The sequence below is a fragment of the Brienomyrus brachyistius genome, chromosome 20, assembly GCF_023856365.1.
Source record: "Brienomyrus brachyistius isolate T26 chromosome 20, BBRACH_0.4, whole genome shotgun sequence".
NCBI classification, from domain to species: Eukaryota; Metazoa; Chordata; class Actinopteri; order Osteoglossiformes; family Mormyridae; genus Brienomyrus; species Brienomyrus brachyistius.
Genome location: NC_064552.1, coordinates 11,569,311 through 11,585,429, shown reverse-complemented (window position 1 = coordinate 11,585,429; position 16,119 = coordinate 11,569,311). Strand labels below are relative to the sequence as shown.

The 16,119-nt window shown below is 49.2% G+C and overlaps 1 protein-coding gene across 2 annotated transcripts in view; it reads right to left on the bottom strand.

Annotated features, from left to right (window-relative positions):
• Positions 1-16,119, bottom strand: part of LOC125715920 (regulator of G-protein signaling 7) — a 71,469-nt gene that overhangs the window by 33,531 nt on the left and 21,819 nt on the right. For both annotated transcript variants that reach the window (XM_048987993.1, XM_048987994.1), the window contains exon 3: positions 6,862-6,958. In XM_048987993.1, coding sequence (XP_048843950.1) covers positions 6,862-6,958 — 97 coding nt within the window. The remainder of the gene's footprint in view (positions 1-6,861; positions 6,959-16,119) is intronic.

The following is a 16,119-nucleotide window of genomic DNA, read 5'->3' as shown; positions in this document are numbered from 1 at the left end:
GGATGGGACAGGCTGGGGGGGCGGAGGAGGGGGGGTATAGAGCTGAGGAACTCGTTTTTCCTACAGTCCCTCTTCCTGACAATTTGCCGCCGTTTCGAATAATTTTCCCTAGGAGTAAAGCCGGAAGAGCGGGAGGAGCGGCTCCCGAGGTCCTCGCGAGGGTGCCTGAGGCACCTGCCTGTCCAAAAAAACCCGCATCGTTAACACCGTCAAGCGACGCGGCGCCACTGAACTCCGGTGACCCACTTTCGGAATGACTCAGCGGCCCACAAGATACTTTCTCTGGGTCTGCTGAGTATTAAAAATAAATAAATAAATTAGGGAAATACAGAAGGAAGCAATAAGCGAAATCCATCTTTCATGAGCACTGATGCAGCGCAGGAGGGAGAGCCCCCAGCGTCTCAGGGGACGCCAGGCAGGCGACACGCTACATGTGATGCCAGTCCCATGAGCAATAACGCAAAATCTGGGAATCTGATCTGGGAATTCTGTAATTCACCCGGAGAATCGTTTAACAAGTACAGAGGGGGTGAATGAGAAAGGGCATTTAAAACCACTGCGAGTGGATAATTTTAGCTTAATACAGTACTGTGCAAAAGTCTTAGGCAGTCAAAGGAAATGCTTAAAGCTATTTATATGGGCAGTAAGTGTATATCTGCTCACAAAAGAAACACAATTTAACATTACAACATTTGTAAATTAAGAGTAACAAAATAAAAACTAACATGAATTTCTTTTATTCTCCAGAAAGTTACTGATATCTTGTTGGACGGCTAGATGAACCGCTTCAGTTCCCAAACCTCTCCTCGGGGGCACCTCAGCCGTTCCATTCATTCATTAAATGTCACCAAAAGCTCTCCTAATTAATTAATTAGCTTGAAAAAGTCAATAAGGCATTGATTAGCTATACAAGGTGCTCTATATGAAACACACGAGTGTACTGGATGGTTACTGCAAATACTGGGGTGACTCTAGGAGAGGTTTGGAAATGGCTGAAGCTGACACACTTTAACAGACATAATATCAGTTTTACCCCAACACGATGATCATTTCAAGAATTTTCTTTCGCCTTAGGCCTTTTGCACAGTGCTGTATATAACTTACTATCGACATTCTATGGTTCAACTAACATCCAATAGAAACCAGAAACCTTAACGCTGCACTTTCCGTTGATTTCAACTGCCGTCTTATTGGATTCTTGCTTTGTTGGTCGATGTGTGGCTCTTGTTTCAAAACTGCTTACACTCATTCATTTGAGGCTCAGCCTTGATGCACTTGATGCCTAAAGGACTTCTTAACGGTACGTTTGCGACGTGCTGTTCGCCTCGCCTGCACGCCACTCTGGACGACAGAATCTGACAAATAAAAATACATGTAAATCTGTTCACACGTTACTGAAGCAATCCAGTCACCGCGCTAAAGAACACAAGCGCCGGGTCGCTTCAGAGGTTCCCAGAGGATAAGCGCGAGCAGCACGGCGTCCAGGTCTCCTACTTAGAGTGCTAATGAAAAACAGAACTTTGAAGTAACTGAGACGACACTCGAACACAAACGACGGCAGCAGCGATAGGGGAGACTAGGGGAAAAGCAAAGGCAGACACACAGCTGGAACAGCAGGGGGCGACACTGGCCTCTTCTGAGGTCATTACAGCAAATCACGGTTATACTGGCTAGTAGCATCACCCACAGTAATCCAGGCAGCGTGGAGGCTGAGGGACTCACTGCCACCCTCCTTTAACACAATCTAAACCGGGGGTATTTAAACTGCGGGGGGGTTGAGAAATGGAGCTGTGAGTTTATATGGGTTCAATGTGTGTGTGTGTGTATGTGTGTATGTGTGTGTGTGTGGGGTGGGGGGGGGGGTCGGAATATCACTGATCTAGAACTCAACAGAACCCCCCCCAATCCCGCAGAAGGGCTGCGGCTCAGCATCCAAATACAAGTGTGATGCTTTGCTTCATTTTTCCAACTTATTCTTTAAATTTATTACGTTTATTTCATTGCCGATGTTTCTTAACGTATTTACTGTCTTTTTACTTGTGTTATCCTTTGCTGTATTTACTTCTGTGCTACTGGACAAAACCAAAATTCCCCAGACAGGGATCGATAAAGTTCTCCTACCTCACGGTGCCTCATCTTATCAGGCTGGAAGTCTTAATCTCCAGAACTACAGGAGGACCGCCGAGCCTGGGAGCCCCTTACAGCAAACTCCACAGTTATACACGGTACGCGGATGTGTGTGTGTGTGTGTGATCCAGATATACCTTATTTTGTGGGAACCAAATGTCCCCACAGTGTGACGAAACCCGTTTTTTAACAAAATTTTTGAAAAATCCGCGATAAAAAAAATTCCTGTATTTTGTTTGCCTGCTTATGGTTAATGTTAGGGTGGGTATGGGGGCCGTCATGTTGGGATCATGGTTTTTCTCATAGAAATTAACGGAGAGTCTCCACAAAGATACGAATACAAATGTGTGTGTGTGTGTGTGTGAGCACCTGTGTGTGTGTGTGTGTGTGTGTGAGCACCTGTGTGCGTGCCTGTGCATGTGCGCATGTGCATGTGTGCATGTGCGTGTGTGCCTGCCTGTGTGTGTGAGCAACTGTGTGCGTGTGTGTGTCTACGTGTGTGTGTGAGCACCTGTGTGTGTGCATGCGAGTGAGTGAGCCCCCCCCAGTTTGGTAGCGCTGCATTTGAACACCGCGCCTCTCTGACCTTCACTGCGCCCTTGGACATAGCGGCTGCAGCAGGGGCCTCGTCACGGAAAGTTCTGCGGCTAATTCGCGCACCGGCTCGCTCGCTCAGCACCCTGGACAGCGCCGCTCATTAATCTGGCAGGAACCCACATCTCCAATCCAGCTGGCAGTGCCGTCACGCAAACTGGGTCAAGTCGAGAGCGGACTGGCACACGCATAACACTGATACCCCATAGTGAGGATTTTCACGCCGCTTTCGCTGCAAAGAAGCAGGCGGCATTAATTGTTACAGCTCTGATTGTTATGTTAAAAAAAAAAAATTCAGCTACCAAAAGGATGACGCGTAAGTCAAGTCAGAAAGAAGCACTGCAATAATTCGCCGTTTACCTTAAGACTAATAAATGGAAATTGAGACGTTAACTTTAATATCTTTAGCCAAGGGCTTAATTAAGATGTAAAGTTGCTCAGGATTGGCCGCAACATGAGGGCTGTCCACTGTGATGCCCGAGTGAAAATGTGGGTACTGTTGGGTCCTGACATTTCAGGCTGATATCAGTGACTGTGCGTCGGTTGGTTTCCCCAGCGACTGTTGCTCTCCCTCCCACACCCCCCCCCCCCCCCCAAAGTGGGACGATCTGAATCTGGTCTTTCAGCTTCGCTCACCAGCAACTAGCAGAGCCTCCAGCTCTCATCTCCGCGGATCAGCTCCATCCGCCCCGAGTTATGTGAATTAGCCGCAAAGATGGCCGCCTCAGAGGCGAGCGCTGCCCCGTCGGCTTTCGACGCGCTTACGTAACGCGCTTCATTACGCAACCGGTCGAGCAGCGTGAAACCACACGAGTCACAGGCACCGGCACGCGGAGAAGGGCCAGGCCGGCAAAGCGCTCACCCCATCACGGATTTTTCCCAGAATCGATACGGCCCGGCTCCTCGTCACGTGGAGCCGCATCTGGCGATCACTTCATTAAAATGCGACGCGCCTGCACAGCTGCTCTCCTCTGCGACGGGGCTCTTGCTTCATATGGTTCCAAAGATGGACTCGGTTATGCAGATTAAACATGATATTTTAAAGAATGACGAGGACCCATTCAGAGAAGACTTCTTTATATTCTTCTGGACCAAATGCTTAAATACAGGCCACTTCCAGGAGGAGTAAAACTCTGCAAACACCAGCCCCGTTTTTAAAAATAAGCCTTTATTCAATAGTTAAGAGGACTTTGATTTGTACAGCAGCACACTGGGATCTACAGCAGCCTTTATCCGAAACGAGCAGGGAACTCCGTGTGTACAAGCCGGGACTCCCCGAGCCCGTCTGCACACAGAAGGATTGTTTTCAGTTCTAATCTCGGGTTTGCTTGGGCCATGAACAGGCAGGCTACTGGAAAGTGAGACGGCTAGATGGGATCAAGGTCAGTATGGATCCACGAGGTTGGTAAGGAGATTTACACGCGTCAGACGTCTTTAAAGGGAGGAGTGAGAAGACAGACAGCAGTGTGTTCTGACTAATTAAGCACCTTACGCATTAGGCCTCTTCACCAGTGCCTCCAAAGTACCAGGACTCAGGGACCAAATATTGGAGAAATGGTACAGTCCAGAAAAAAAAAACAAATGAAAGGAAGAAGAATGGGTGATACCACTGTGGAGGGGGACGTCATTCTTGCAAATATGGAATTCCTGTTCTTTAGGCTGAATCATCTCCTTTCTGGTTAAGGGAAACAAACACTGAATAATGCGGAACATGTCCACCCAGTCCCCATCCTCCTTCACTTCCGCTTCCCCCTCTCTTCATTCCCTCCTCCCAGTTCCCGTCTTCCTTCATCTCCTCTCCTCGTTCCCTCCATTTCTCTGCGGTCGTCTCCCACAATGCGGTCCCAGTATTTAGGGCTTTCTTCATTTTGGTGGCCGCTTGTGGCACGGGAGAGGAGGGGCTGCTTCTCTCATCCTTCATGGATCATCTCATAGAGCAGCTGGTGATCTGAGCCAGGTCTCTACGAAATGCCGGAATTGTATACAAACGGAAAAACTAAATCTGACTCAATTTCTGAGGTCTTGTGTGACACGGCACATATTAAAAGCATGAAATAACTGGGGGCCAGTAGGTGGTGTGTTATAGCATGAACCCATGTAAAGCTAGGGGGCGCTCTCCGCTATTCACTAGACCAGTTCTGCATGTAATAGGGAACATGTCCCTTTAAGAATCCCTCAGATTTAAGAGGAAGCGGTTTAAATAGAAAAATGGAAGGAGAGGGCAGAATAATAGAGTGGCTTCATAGTTTGGAGCGAGAATCGTTTGGATTCCATGTCTCTTCTATCTCAGCTTCAGCGTCCTGTGTGTTTGGATTTCGTTCCATCATTGACACCATCATCATCATCATCATCATCATCCATTGCCTTTGAGAGTCATAATCACACCCTCAAACATTCATCCACCTCGGACTCCACTGGGTCACCATGCCATCCATTCGCTTCGTCACTGGGCTGCTCGCTCAAGGGTAAGAGGGTTCTGATTTCCATCCTCTCTGGAAACGCACGTGATTTGCCTACAGACCGACTGCAGTATCACGTGATTCAGTTTTCTGCGCTTAGCTGCGGCCCGGTTATCTCCCCAGTCCTTCCCTCCTGTGAATCTGTACAGAATGATTTACTTTGTACGTACCCATGACAGTAAACGCCTCGCAATCACCCTGTATTTACACCAGTCACAGCCCCCACACGTCACTATAATCGCAAAGTATAATACTCAACGCTATTCCAAGAATATCTAACGAGTAATTACGATGCACATTCATAAAGAACAACGCGGAGACAATACATGCAGTTACATTTTGATAGTGTACCTTAATAAATGTTATTCGTATAATTAAAATAATAAAAGATAGCATCCCAGCTGCAGATAATTTATACATACAATACAGTAAATGTTTTTGTTTGTTTTTGCTCTACTTTGTGCCACATAAACGGCGCAAGTTTTACGAAATTCGTAGGATTATCGCGAAGGTCAAGAGCGGCAATCAACGGATTAGAAAAAAAATCCAGATATTAACTCTAAACCTTTCGGCTCTCTCAGTGAGTCAGGGAACATACTGGAGATATGATCTCAGGTTTACAAAATGCCTTCCAGGGGAAGCGGCTTGTGAGAATGAGAGAGTTCGCACCCTCCCCCCTCCAAACACACAACCTCGGTCACAAGAACGCACCTCCATGGACGAGAGCCCATATCACCAAAGGCACCCCGAACCGAAATGCCAAAAGTGTCTGACCTTTCAGCACCAACTAACCAGAGGACTGAATCGTCAAAAGAAGCATTTCTACCAAGATTTTGAGCTTCCTGTTTATGTTTTCCACTATTTATGTTTCCTAATGAGCCAGATGTTCTCCATCAGATAAAGTATTCAAGGCAACACATGTGATTCATAGTAGGATTTGCAAACCGCTTGGTGATGCCGTCTTCAGGGCATCCAATCAGCTGCTACCTGAACAGATTCTCACCCTTCACTGGCTGACATCATCTGCAGTCCAGGCCATTGAACTGCAATACTGTGGCCCCTTACAGTGATATACAGGACACAGTAACGCTTACCTGGAATGTGCTGGAAACATGAAGAAATGCAGGGCAGGAGGAAAGTCCTTAAACGAAGACGCACAACCCAACTACTGACCCATGAATCACTTGTGCATCAACACTCATCACCCAGTGACTCCTGGAATCCCCAGCACATCCCCTACACAGATGGACCTTCTACCTGCTGTTTTCGTGGGGACCCTGTTGGCTATTTCTTGCCATTATCAACAAATATTTTACATAATATAAATACTACACTTTTCATATTATTGTCAACCTTTTTTGTGGGATTAACCAGGATTAATCTGCCCGCCATTTCAACAGTAACAAATTAAAATAAATAAAGGCAAGCTTGTTGCATGATGTAAGCATGTTTGAGTAGGTATAGTCGGCGTAGCAGTTACCACGGTGACTGCTGTTCTCTTTGTGATGCCACATCTTTATAACGCTGAACATGCAGCGTACGCTTAGCGTATCGTCAAATAAAACAAGCAACTAGGTCCTTGATACATTCTTCGTACTGAGCAGGGAAAATCTCACGGCCGGTAGACCCCCCCAACTAACCAAGGGTCATTCACTTCACTCGACCAATAAAGACGCCTTACCTGAAAAGACACTTGGGATCTTCGATAAAAAACTTTTCACTGTGCGGATGGGGATGCCATTCCTCTCATCTTGCATCCGTGCGATGATGTTCTCCATCTGGGGGGGCAGAAGCAGGGTTAATTACAGGGTCTGCTTAGTCAGCATGTTTCACCCAACTGAGAGGACTGAAGACCATTAGCCGATTGGTTTATAGGTTTAATAAAGCTCACTATGGTGCAGTGAGTTAACCCAGCCGACAATCCCACTCGCCGCTGGGTTTCCAAGACCCGTCTTTCCCATCTCCGTGGAAACGCGAGTGGAAGCCGAGTTCTTTGGACCGCTGACACGCATGGGGACTCAGGAAAACACAAGAATGTGGAGCCAAGCAATCAAGCTCTAGCAATAATCCGGGGTGGAGTGGGGGTCACCATCAGCAAAAAGGGCTGGGGGAACTGCATTCGGAATAAGAGGGTACCATTAACCCATAAAGTCACAGGAACAAAGCAAACTGATGAGGAAGGAAGGAAGGAAGGAAGGAAGAGAGGAAATGGCATACAGGTGTGAGTGAATAACACCTTTTTTGATTGGGGGAGCAGTAAGGCAGCAGGGAGGCTATGAGCCTGCAGTAGCCACACTCCTGGGGGGGGCAGCGTTTGATTGAGCCCCCCGACCCGACCTGTCTCGATCTGCCAGAAGTCCGGAGCCTTAGCTCAGGGCGGGGTTGGGGGGGGGATGGACAGTAGGTATGATCATCCTGGGAGAAGCTAGAGGGACCAGAAGACAGAAGAAGCCCACTGAAGGCCCCCACCGCCCAAACAGTCACCCCCCTCCGGTGACACGCACATTCTGTTATTATTCTAATAAGCAAATCTTGCGGGAAGAAAGAAATAAATGTACCTCCCGCCAGGCCAGACCTATTCCAGCGCAGAGTGAGAACGAGAACTGCCTGATGTTAGTAATTAAAAATGATTATATGCATTAGCATTAATCCTAGGACTGAGTTTATGGTAAACGTTTAACTGCTTCTAAGGGGCGTCGAGCAGCGTGAATGCTAGGCTGTCAGCTCAAACCGCTAATAAATCCGTAATGGGGGGGGGGGGGGGGGGTCACGGCTGTGGGCACACGCTCGGTGACGCTGTTGTGACATTACCCAGTTGCCGGCTGTCTAACCGGCGGGTTAGGCTTCAACTGGCATGTTTACACACACCACAGCTTGTCCGCAGCTGAGGATCACTCGTACTCTCTGCTGCCACCAAACCCCCATGGTGTCCGACTGACCTACGCCCCCTGGTGAAGGATGCCTGCCTTAACTGTCCGGGGCGGGCGGGGCTCCATTGTTTTAAAAGTTTTTAAATATTAACGATCTTGTCTGAAATACATGAGCTGGAAATGGCTGACAAATAACCTTGAGAGCTTAATAATAGAGAGCAGTGTCGAATATTAAATATTAAAGAGAATCAGCAGGTTAACTGGAGCTCGTCTAATTTTAACCCCCCCCCCCCCCCCCCCCCCATGGGGTGGTACGGGCCAGTAGCAGAACGGGCACCAGGACCCACGCAGACGCGGACACAGCTCCAGCCTGGTCCACAGGTGCCGAAAATGACAGGAGTAAGCAGTCTCCAATGTTTGGTCTAAGGAGTAGCTTTTATAAAGCTTAAATAACAGAAGCAACATGAAAGTCCGTCCCAGCATGCATTCCGGGTCCGTTAGCTATCCGGCGCAGTCATGTTATGGGGCGCGACTGCAGGTCAGGTCATTACGCCGAAAAGATCCTCTATTCCACTGCTAAGACATAAAAACCGGACGGCATCGCGACCCAAACGCGACACAATTACACGACATTTAACGTTGTTCATGCATGTCACCATATGACAGCCAGGAAAAGTGAACCTAAGAGAAAACACAAACGCACACACAAACGCACACACAAACGAACACACAAACACACACACCCAGATCCCAGAGTGTTGAAGGAGAATCGCTCAGTCCAGCAAGAGAACCGCCCAGCCCAGTCCAAACCAAGCCGCAACTACGACTTTACTGTTTTTTTGTTGTGCTTTAATAAAATCATCGGAAAGGGGCATGATGGTGCAGTGGTTAGCACTGTTGCCTCACACCTCTGGGACCCGGGTTCGAGTCTCCACTTGGGTCATGTGTGTGGAGTTTGCATGTTCTCCCCATGTTGTCGTGGGGTTTCCTCCGGGTACTCCGGTTTCCCCCCACAGTCCAAAAACATGCTGAGGCTAATTGGAGTTGCTAAATTGCCCGTAGGTGTGCATGTGTGAGTGAATGGTGTGTGAGTGTGCCCTGCGATGGGCTGGCCCCCCCATCCTGGGTTGTTCCCTGCCTCGTGCCCATTGCTTCCGGGATAGGCTCCGGACCCCCCGCGACCCAGTAGGATAAGCGGTTTGGAAAATGGATTGTTGGATGGAAAATCATCTGACAGGTTGTTTTTTACTTCCCACAAAGAAATAAAAGTGTGTGAATACAGCTAGTAGAAGACGCGCATTTAATCATGGTGTGTAGCTGAACTTCCCGTACATGCCGTTACAGTCCCCAATGGCCTTTGCTTGATTCCAATCTGCTCCCTGATAGGTATTAATGAGGCCTTTTTCTATTACCTGGGTAACCTAAGACTCCGCCCACTTTGGAGAAATGAGCATTCGCTCTAAACATTAAAAGCCTTTGCTGTTGTTTCCCCCACAGGGAAGCCAAGGACTAATTTACTTTCATCTAACATGGGAAATACTGTGCATTTAAAACATGGCCTTGAGGGCCCCCATTTTAATTAGACGAGGAGTAGGTAGGTGGCGCTGTCCATCACAGTGTGCCCCCCTCCCCCTCGAAGCTGACTTCTTCAGTGAGGCAAATTTCCAGATCACTGGCTGAGTGGCCCAGCCTCACCACCTGTTTCAAGGTAACGTTAAACACGCACGCCGGTTAAACGTTACGAGCCTAAAACCTTGCGGCCCGTCATACGTTCATACAAAGCCCACTCACCGCTCAAAACTGCTGTGTGGCAGGTGAGGGTGCTGTGCTATTGACCGGGAGGTTGCTGGTTCAAATCCCTGCTAAACAGATGTAATGTATCCTCCCCACGCTTTAATTCAGAGATTCCCAATCACAATTCTGCAGGCACACAGACTCGCACTGTCCTGAGGGAGCAGCGTGTGGCTCTGTGGGCTAAGCCTGTGTGCCTGTAATCAGAAGGTCGCAGGTTCAAACCCCGCCTCAGACTGTGGGTCCTTGAGCAAGGCCCTTAACCCCCAGCTCCCTGGGCGCCGCTACGGGAGGCAGCCCTTCGCAGACAACTTCCTCTATGAAAAAAGAGCAAGTTGTGGGAGGCGTAAAGACAATTTCCCTACGGGGATCAATAAAAGTATCGATTATTATTATTTCTCCTTCCTTCCCACCAAGATCTCCTACGGATACGACCTCGTGCCATTCATTGCTCTACTCGTGGCTCGGAGGGAAAACCAACGCCCTAACTGTACAATCACACCTATCCTGCATCCGTGGGGGGGCAGGGGTGGGGGGCCGGGTGATGTGCCCCATTTATCCGGCTGCTGATGCACATCCCAAAGCCTCCATCTCCTGTCTTGAAGGAAGGAGATACATAAATAATAGCAGATGCTCCTGATGCCTGCAGAGCCTTGACGAGCATCGCACCAGGTCATTTAAGAAGATGTTTAAGAATCCCTGAGGACCACCAGAGGGGGGTGTGATGCCTAATAGGGTGGCGGTGGTTTGGGGGGGGGGGGGGAGTTTGAAACTCACACCATATCGGAAGTGCTGTCATAATCTACGGAAAGTGCAACTGTCATAAATTACCATAATGTCCGTACGTTTCATAAAGCCAAATCACAGCCAATTAAGTTTTACTTTTTTCTCTAAAGCAAGAATCTACTTATAACAAAGCATTAGTCACGGGAGAAATGCGACTGGAAATGTTGAGGGGTGTCTAATTAAGCTCCTCAAACGGCACTAATGTCCCACCCGCCATCGCGTCACTTTGACTCAAGGTGACTACTGGGGGGCTGGAACTTCAGCTCTGACTGCAAATCATGCATATTCTAGACAACTAATTCATCCCAGATATATAAGATTAAACTGCACCCAAACATAATGTCTCCAAAGTGCTGTACGTCGTCCATCATGTCATATCGACGTAATTAAACATCTGCCCCCATGGTAATACCATCCGGCCCAGAGCAGATCCCGCACCCAAGACTGAAGACAAGATGCTAGTACATGGAATCAGGAATTGTTCAAAGAATTGTGGGAAACAGGCAATGCTGGAACCATTTGTACAACGTCCATCCAACTTATCTACTACAGGATAACCAGTGGGAGTCTATCTAAAGCTGCAAAGGGACCACAGTATGCCAGACCGCCAAAGAGCGCTCACATGCACACAGCACAGGCCGTTTAAAGGGACCAGTCAACCAAACTGCACGTCTTTAGACTGCAGGAGGAAACCGCAGTATCTGTGTGAGATGGCGGGGAACATACAAACTCAACAGACACATGTGCAGGCCGGACGATTGATTAAATCAATGTAAATCAGGGCTCTCCAGCTCCGGTCCTGGAGGGCTACCGTCCAGTAGGTTTTCCATCCTACCTCCCTTCTGATGAGCCACACCTGTTCTCGGGTAAATATCAGGAACAGGTGTGACTCATCGGAAGCCAGGTTAGGATAGAAAACCTACTGGATGGTAGTCCTCCAGGACCGGAGCTGGAGAGCCCTGATCTAAATAATGCTGAAAATGGACAGCTCTCTTTACATTCCTTCCGCTAAGCTATCTAGGTATTCCTTATTGGTTACGCCGGGAAAGACAGCGTGTGTGTGAATCCTGTGCAATCAAGAAAGACTTGATGCCAACTCTACGCAGTCGACAAGGAGTCAACACCAAGTCTACGTAGTCGACAAGGAGTCAACACCAACTCTACACAGTCGACAAGGAGTCAACACCAAGTCTACGCAGTCGACGCCATTCCAGGATAAACCCGACGACTGGGCTGTAAGTGGCGGCGCTGCCGCCTTCGCTGATGCCTGGTGTTTCACCTCGGCTCACGGCGGTCTTGGTGACCTGCAGTGCCCTTACAAGGGTGCGAACCCAAATCCACATCTACACGCGAGTCATCCTCCCCTAAATGACTACCAAACACACAAGTGTCTCACTCCGAAGAACATCGCAGAATACTTTGCATGAAGCAGAACGCCTCTCTGAACCATGAAACGCTATGCGCGCGTTAGAAAGAAAGACTCACACTCCGTACCGGCCAGCTGTGATTTCCACGGGCTATAAATACCAATAGATAAGGTGTCTTGGATCATCCTGCTTTAGGGGAGATCCTGCAGCAACCTTCATACATCTGCATTCATGCTACATCCCCAAGCCGTGCCCAGACAATCCATTACAGAACCACGATGGCTAGAAATTTCTAGAAAAATATAAGCCGTTGCTGCAGTCTGCGATCATACAGAACCCCCGTGACGTTGGAGGTCAAGCCCAAAGCCGAACGGGTTTTTCTGAAGAAACAAAAGCAACATAAGATCGTGATGCAGTGAATTTAAGAATGGAGGTTATTAATACTGAGTCATTAAAGGTCATAGATATCACTCAGTGTGTGATACCAGGATAGAAGTACACTGATTAAAGCAGAGCCAATACTGGGGGGGGGGGGGGATAAAATCTGGGCAGGATGTAGCGAAGGGGATTCAGTACAGCTCATTCGAGCACGCAGTTATAATACAGAGCCTCGCTGATAGCACAGCCCAGTGACGTACATGGGAGCAGAGGGTTACATGGGCACACATCTGCAAGCGCAAGGTGACACCGGGAGCCCCGGGCCCCGCCCACGGTGTCAGGTGTGACGACAGCAGAAGATACCGTCAAAAAAGGATCGCTGTTCGCGGAGGGATGGGTGGGCAGCTGGAGGTCTCTCCATACAGCACGTTACAGCTACGACGTGCAAAATGTCCAGCTATTGACTCGGGAAATCGTGTATCGCTTTCAGCACGACAAGTCAAGGTACCAAATACACCGTAATCATATTACAGTACTATCATCGCTCAGCTATACAGGAACCCTGTGTGGTCTTACAAACTGCTCCAGGTGTGCTGGATAAATGGAGAACCGTATGGCAGGTAAAATTTTCTTGCACTGATTCCATCCACCCTACAGCCATTTCATCCCAGTTTAATTTAAGTGACGCCGCTATGACTGTGACTGGCTCTGATCTGGTTATGGTTCGATGCCTCGCCTAACATTACATCAGCTGCTCTCATACTCATATTCCAGTCCAGCTCCCCAACCACAGTGCCTCCTGCTGACTCCCTCCATGACGCACAATTATATTCGGAGACAGCCAGCCCCGCCCTAGCCACCGCCACGGCCCCCGAACAAGCCGGTCTGGCCCACGGGAAACACGCCGCGGCAGAAAACAGCCTGGGGATCTCTGTGGGGATGCGGGGATAGGATGATGTTACTCAGATCGAGAAGTTTTGCCAAGTAAGCGGGCGCCTGGCGAGGAGCCTCTCTGGGAATATTTCACACGGCTTACAGAAGGGTTGCTGCATCCGAACAAGGCCGGGGTTAAGAGCAACGCCTAATCGTGCACCCAGAAGGACTCTGAAAAAGAGAGTAGGCAAAAATACACATCTAGTGCAAAGACTTTCAGGGCTATGGAGGTCACCCCCAGCTGTGCTGCAACACCTCAGCATTCATCACTAGATTTCCGGAAAGCAAAACTAGATTACCCTGTCACTCTTCTATTACTTATGACATTTATCTCACTGTTATCACACTAACATAATTAAATGCTGTTTAGCAGAATCTCAAATTCACCCAAACTCTTCAAAAGCAGACAGAAACCAAAGACACTTCAGAGAAATGGGGGGAAAAAACAGTCAAGAGCTAAATGTGCAAATAAGGCAGAGAATTTTCAGATTTTGCGATAAAATAATGCACGAAATGGCTTTTTCGGCTGTTAATCTGCCTCAGTAAAGCAGGCAAAACCATTATCGGGCAGGAAGCAAGGTGGTAAGAGTGGCACAAAGAGAAAATCAAGCTGAACGAGGCATTATTTACAAGCTCTGGGTCTGTTGTCCCAGCTACGTAGAGGAATTTCTGTGTGACCTGAACGTGCACATGCATTGCCCTGGGATGCACTGAATCTCAAATCAGAAACATGTAGTTTGTGCATTTCGAAAATAAAATGTTTACATATTCAATATTAATTGCAGATTGCGGCGTAACATATGCAAAACTGTTCCGTTTGTTATACCCTGATCAACCTAAGGTTTCTTAACTGTGTTAAAGTGACAGTCAGTGCCAATTAGCCTCAGATATTTACATGTAAACACATGCGCGTTTACATATGCATACCTGCGTGTGTGCGCAAGCTGTGTTTGCATATGGCGATTGTAACTATTAATTGCACCCCAAAAACCCTCCTTTAACGAGGTTAATACTAACCCCGTAAGCGACATACACCATTTCCTCCCTGTAATTACACCAAACACCTGTTAAATTGCCAGTAATTCGTGCTTCCAGTTGATGATGCAAAAGAGCATAATTGCACCAAGTGATTCTGCGTGACGAGAAGGTAGCAGCTCCACCTGGAGTCTGAAAGGGACGCTGGGACAACCGAGCTGCCAGAGGAGAATCGAGTCACTAACTCACCACTACCTCACCTGGCAACACTGACCCAAACTCCCGCCCACTCTGGCGTTGCCACGGGGAAGTGCTCATGACCGACCAATAACGTGGCCCCTACCTCCCTATCCCCGCCCACTCTGGCGTTGCCACGGGGAAGTGCTCATGACCGACCAATAACGTGGCTCCTACCTCCCTATCCCCGCCCACTCTGGTGTTGCCACAGGGAAGTACTCATGACCGACCAATAACGTGGCTCCTACCTCCCTATCCCCGCCCACTCTGGCGTTGCCACAGGGAAATGCTCATGACCAGCCAATGATGTGGCCCCTACCTCTCTATCCCCGCCCACTCTGGCGTTGCCACGGGGAAGTACTCATGACCGCCCAATAACGTGGCCCCTACCTCCCTATCCCCGCCCACTCTGGCGTTGCCACAGGGAAATGCTCATGACCAGCCAATGATGTGGCCCCTACCTCTCTATCCCCGCCCACTCTGGCGTTGCCACGGGGAAGTACTCATGACCGACCAATAACGTGGCCCCTACCTCCCTATCCCCGCCCACTCTGGCGTTGCCACGGGGAAGTGCTCATGACCGACCAATAACGTGGCCCCTACCTCCCTATCCCCGCCCACTCTGGCGTTGCCACGGGGAAGTGCTCATGACCGACCAATAACGTGGCCCCTACCTCCCTATCCCCGCCCACTCTGGCGTTGCCACGGGGAAGTACTCATGACCAGCCAATTACGTGGCCCCTACCTCCCTATCCCCGCCCACTCTGGCGTTGCCACGGGGAAGTACTCATGACCAGCCAATTACGTGGCCCCTACCTCCCTATCCCCGCCCACTCTGGCGTTGCCACGGGGAAGTACTCATGACCAGCCAATGATGTGGCCCCTACCTCTCTATCTCCTCCCACCTTCAGTTTCTCCAAGGCACTCTGATTGAATCTGAGCTCGTTAACTCTCCTTCTTCCGCAAAAAGACGAAAGGTTGGCACCGGAGGGATCAGAACCGACGGCACAGATGATCCGCGGCCGGGTTCAGGCTGCCGGCTGATGACGCGAGCACTTTAGCGCTGACATTCCCCTGCGAGCAGCGAGAGGGGCCTCAGACGGTCGGCGATTTGCATGTGGATGCGGGCGCTTCAGCGGATACGTCACCAGCTGCGAGAGGAGACTCATCATCGCTCCAAAAACCCCTCCTCAGTGATTGGAGGACAGGTGCTTGGCATGTCGACCAATCCAAACTGCCCCTGGCTAAATCAAAAAGAACCCAAACGGGCTGAGGTCTTCCTCTCCTAACGGGCATGACGGGGAGCCTCGATAAGCACCCCCACAGAGAGTCTTGCCACCTGTTCACAGCCCCTTCACTTAAGGGGAGCCTGCCGCTTTCCTGCGGTGGACGTTTGTCTGTGATGGTCGGACTTAGCCGTCTGAAGACCTACCCAAATAAAAATAAAAACAAACCGTGTCACGACGCATTAACTGACAAGTCGCAGGGCCCTACAGAAGGGGAGTTATAAAAATTTTACAAAAATAAAGAAACCCACGCGGAAAGAGAATACTTCAATGCGAGATGGTATCATCCAGACGTAACTGGCAGGCTGGCCCACAG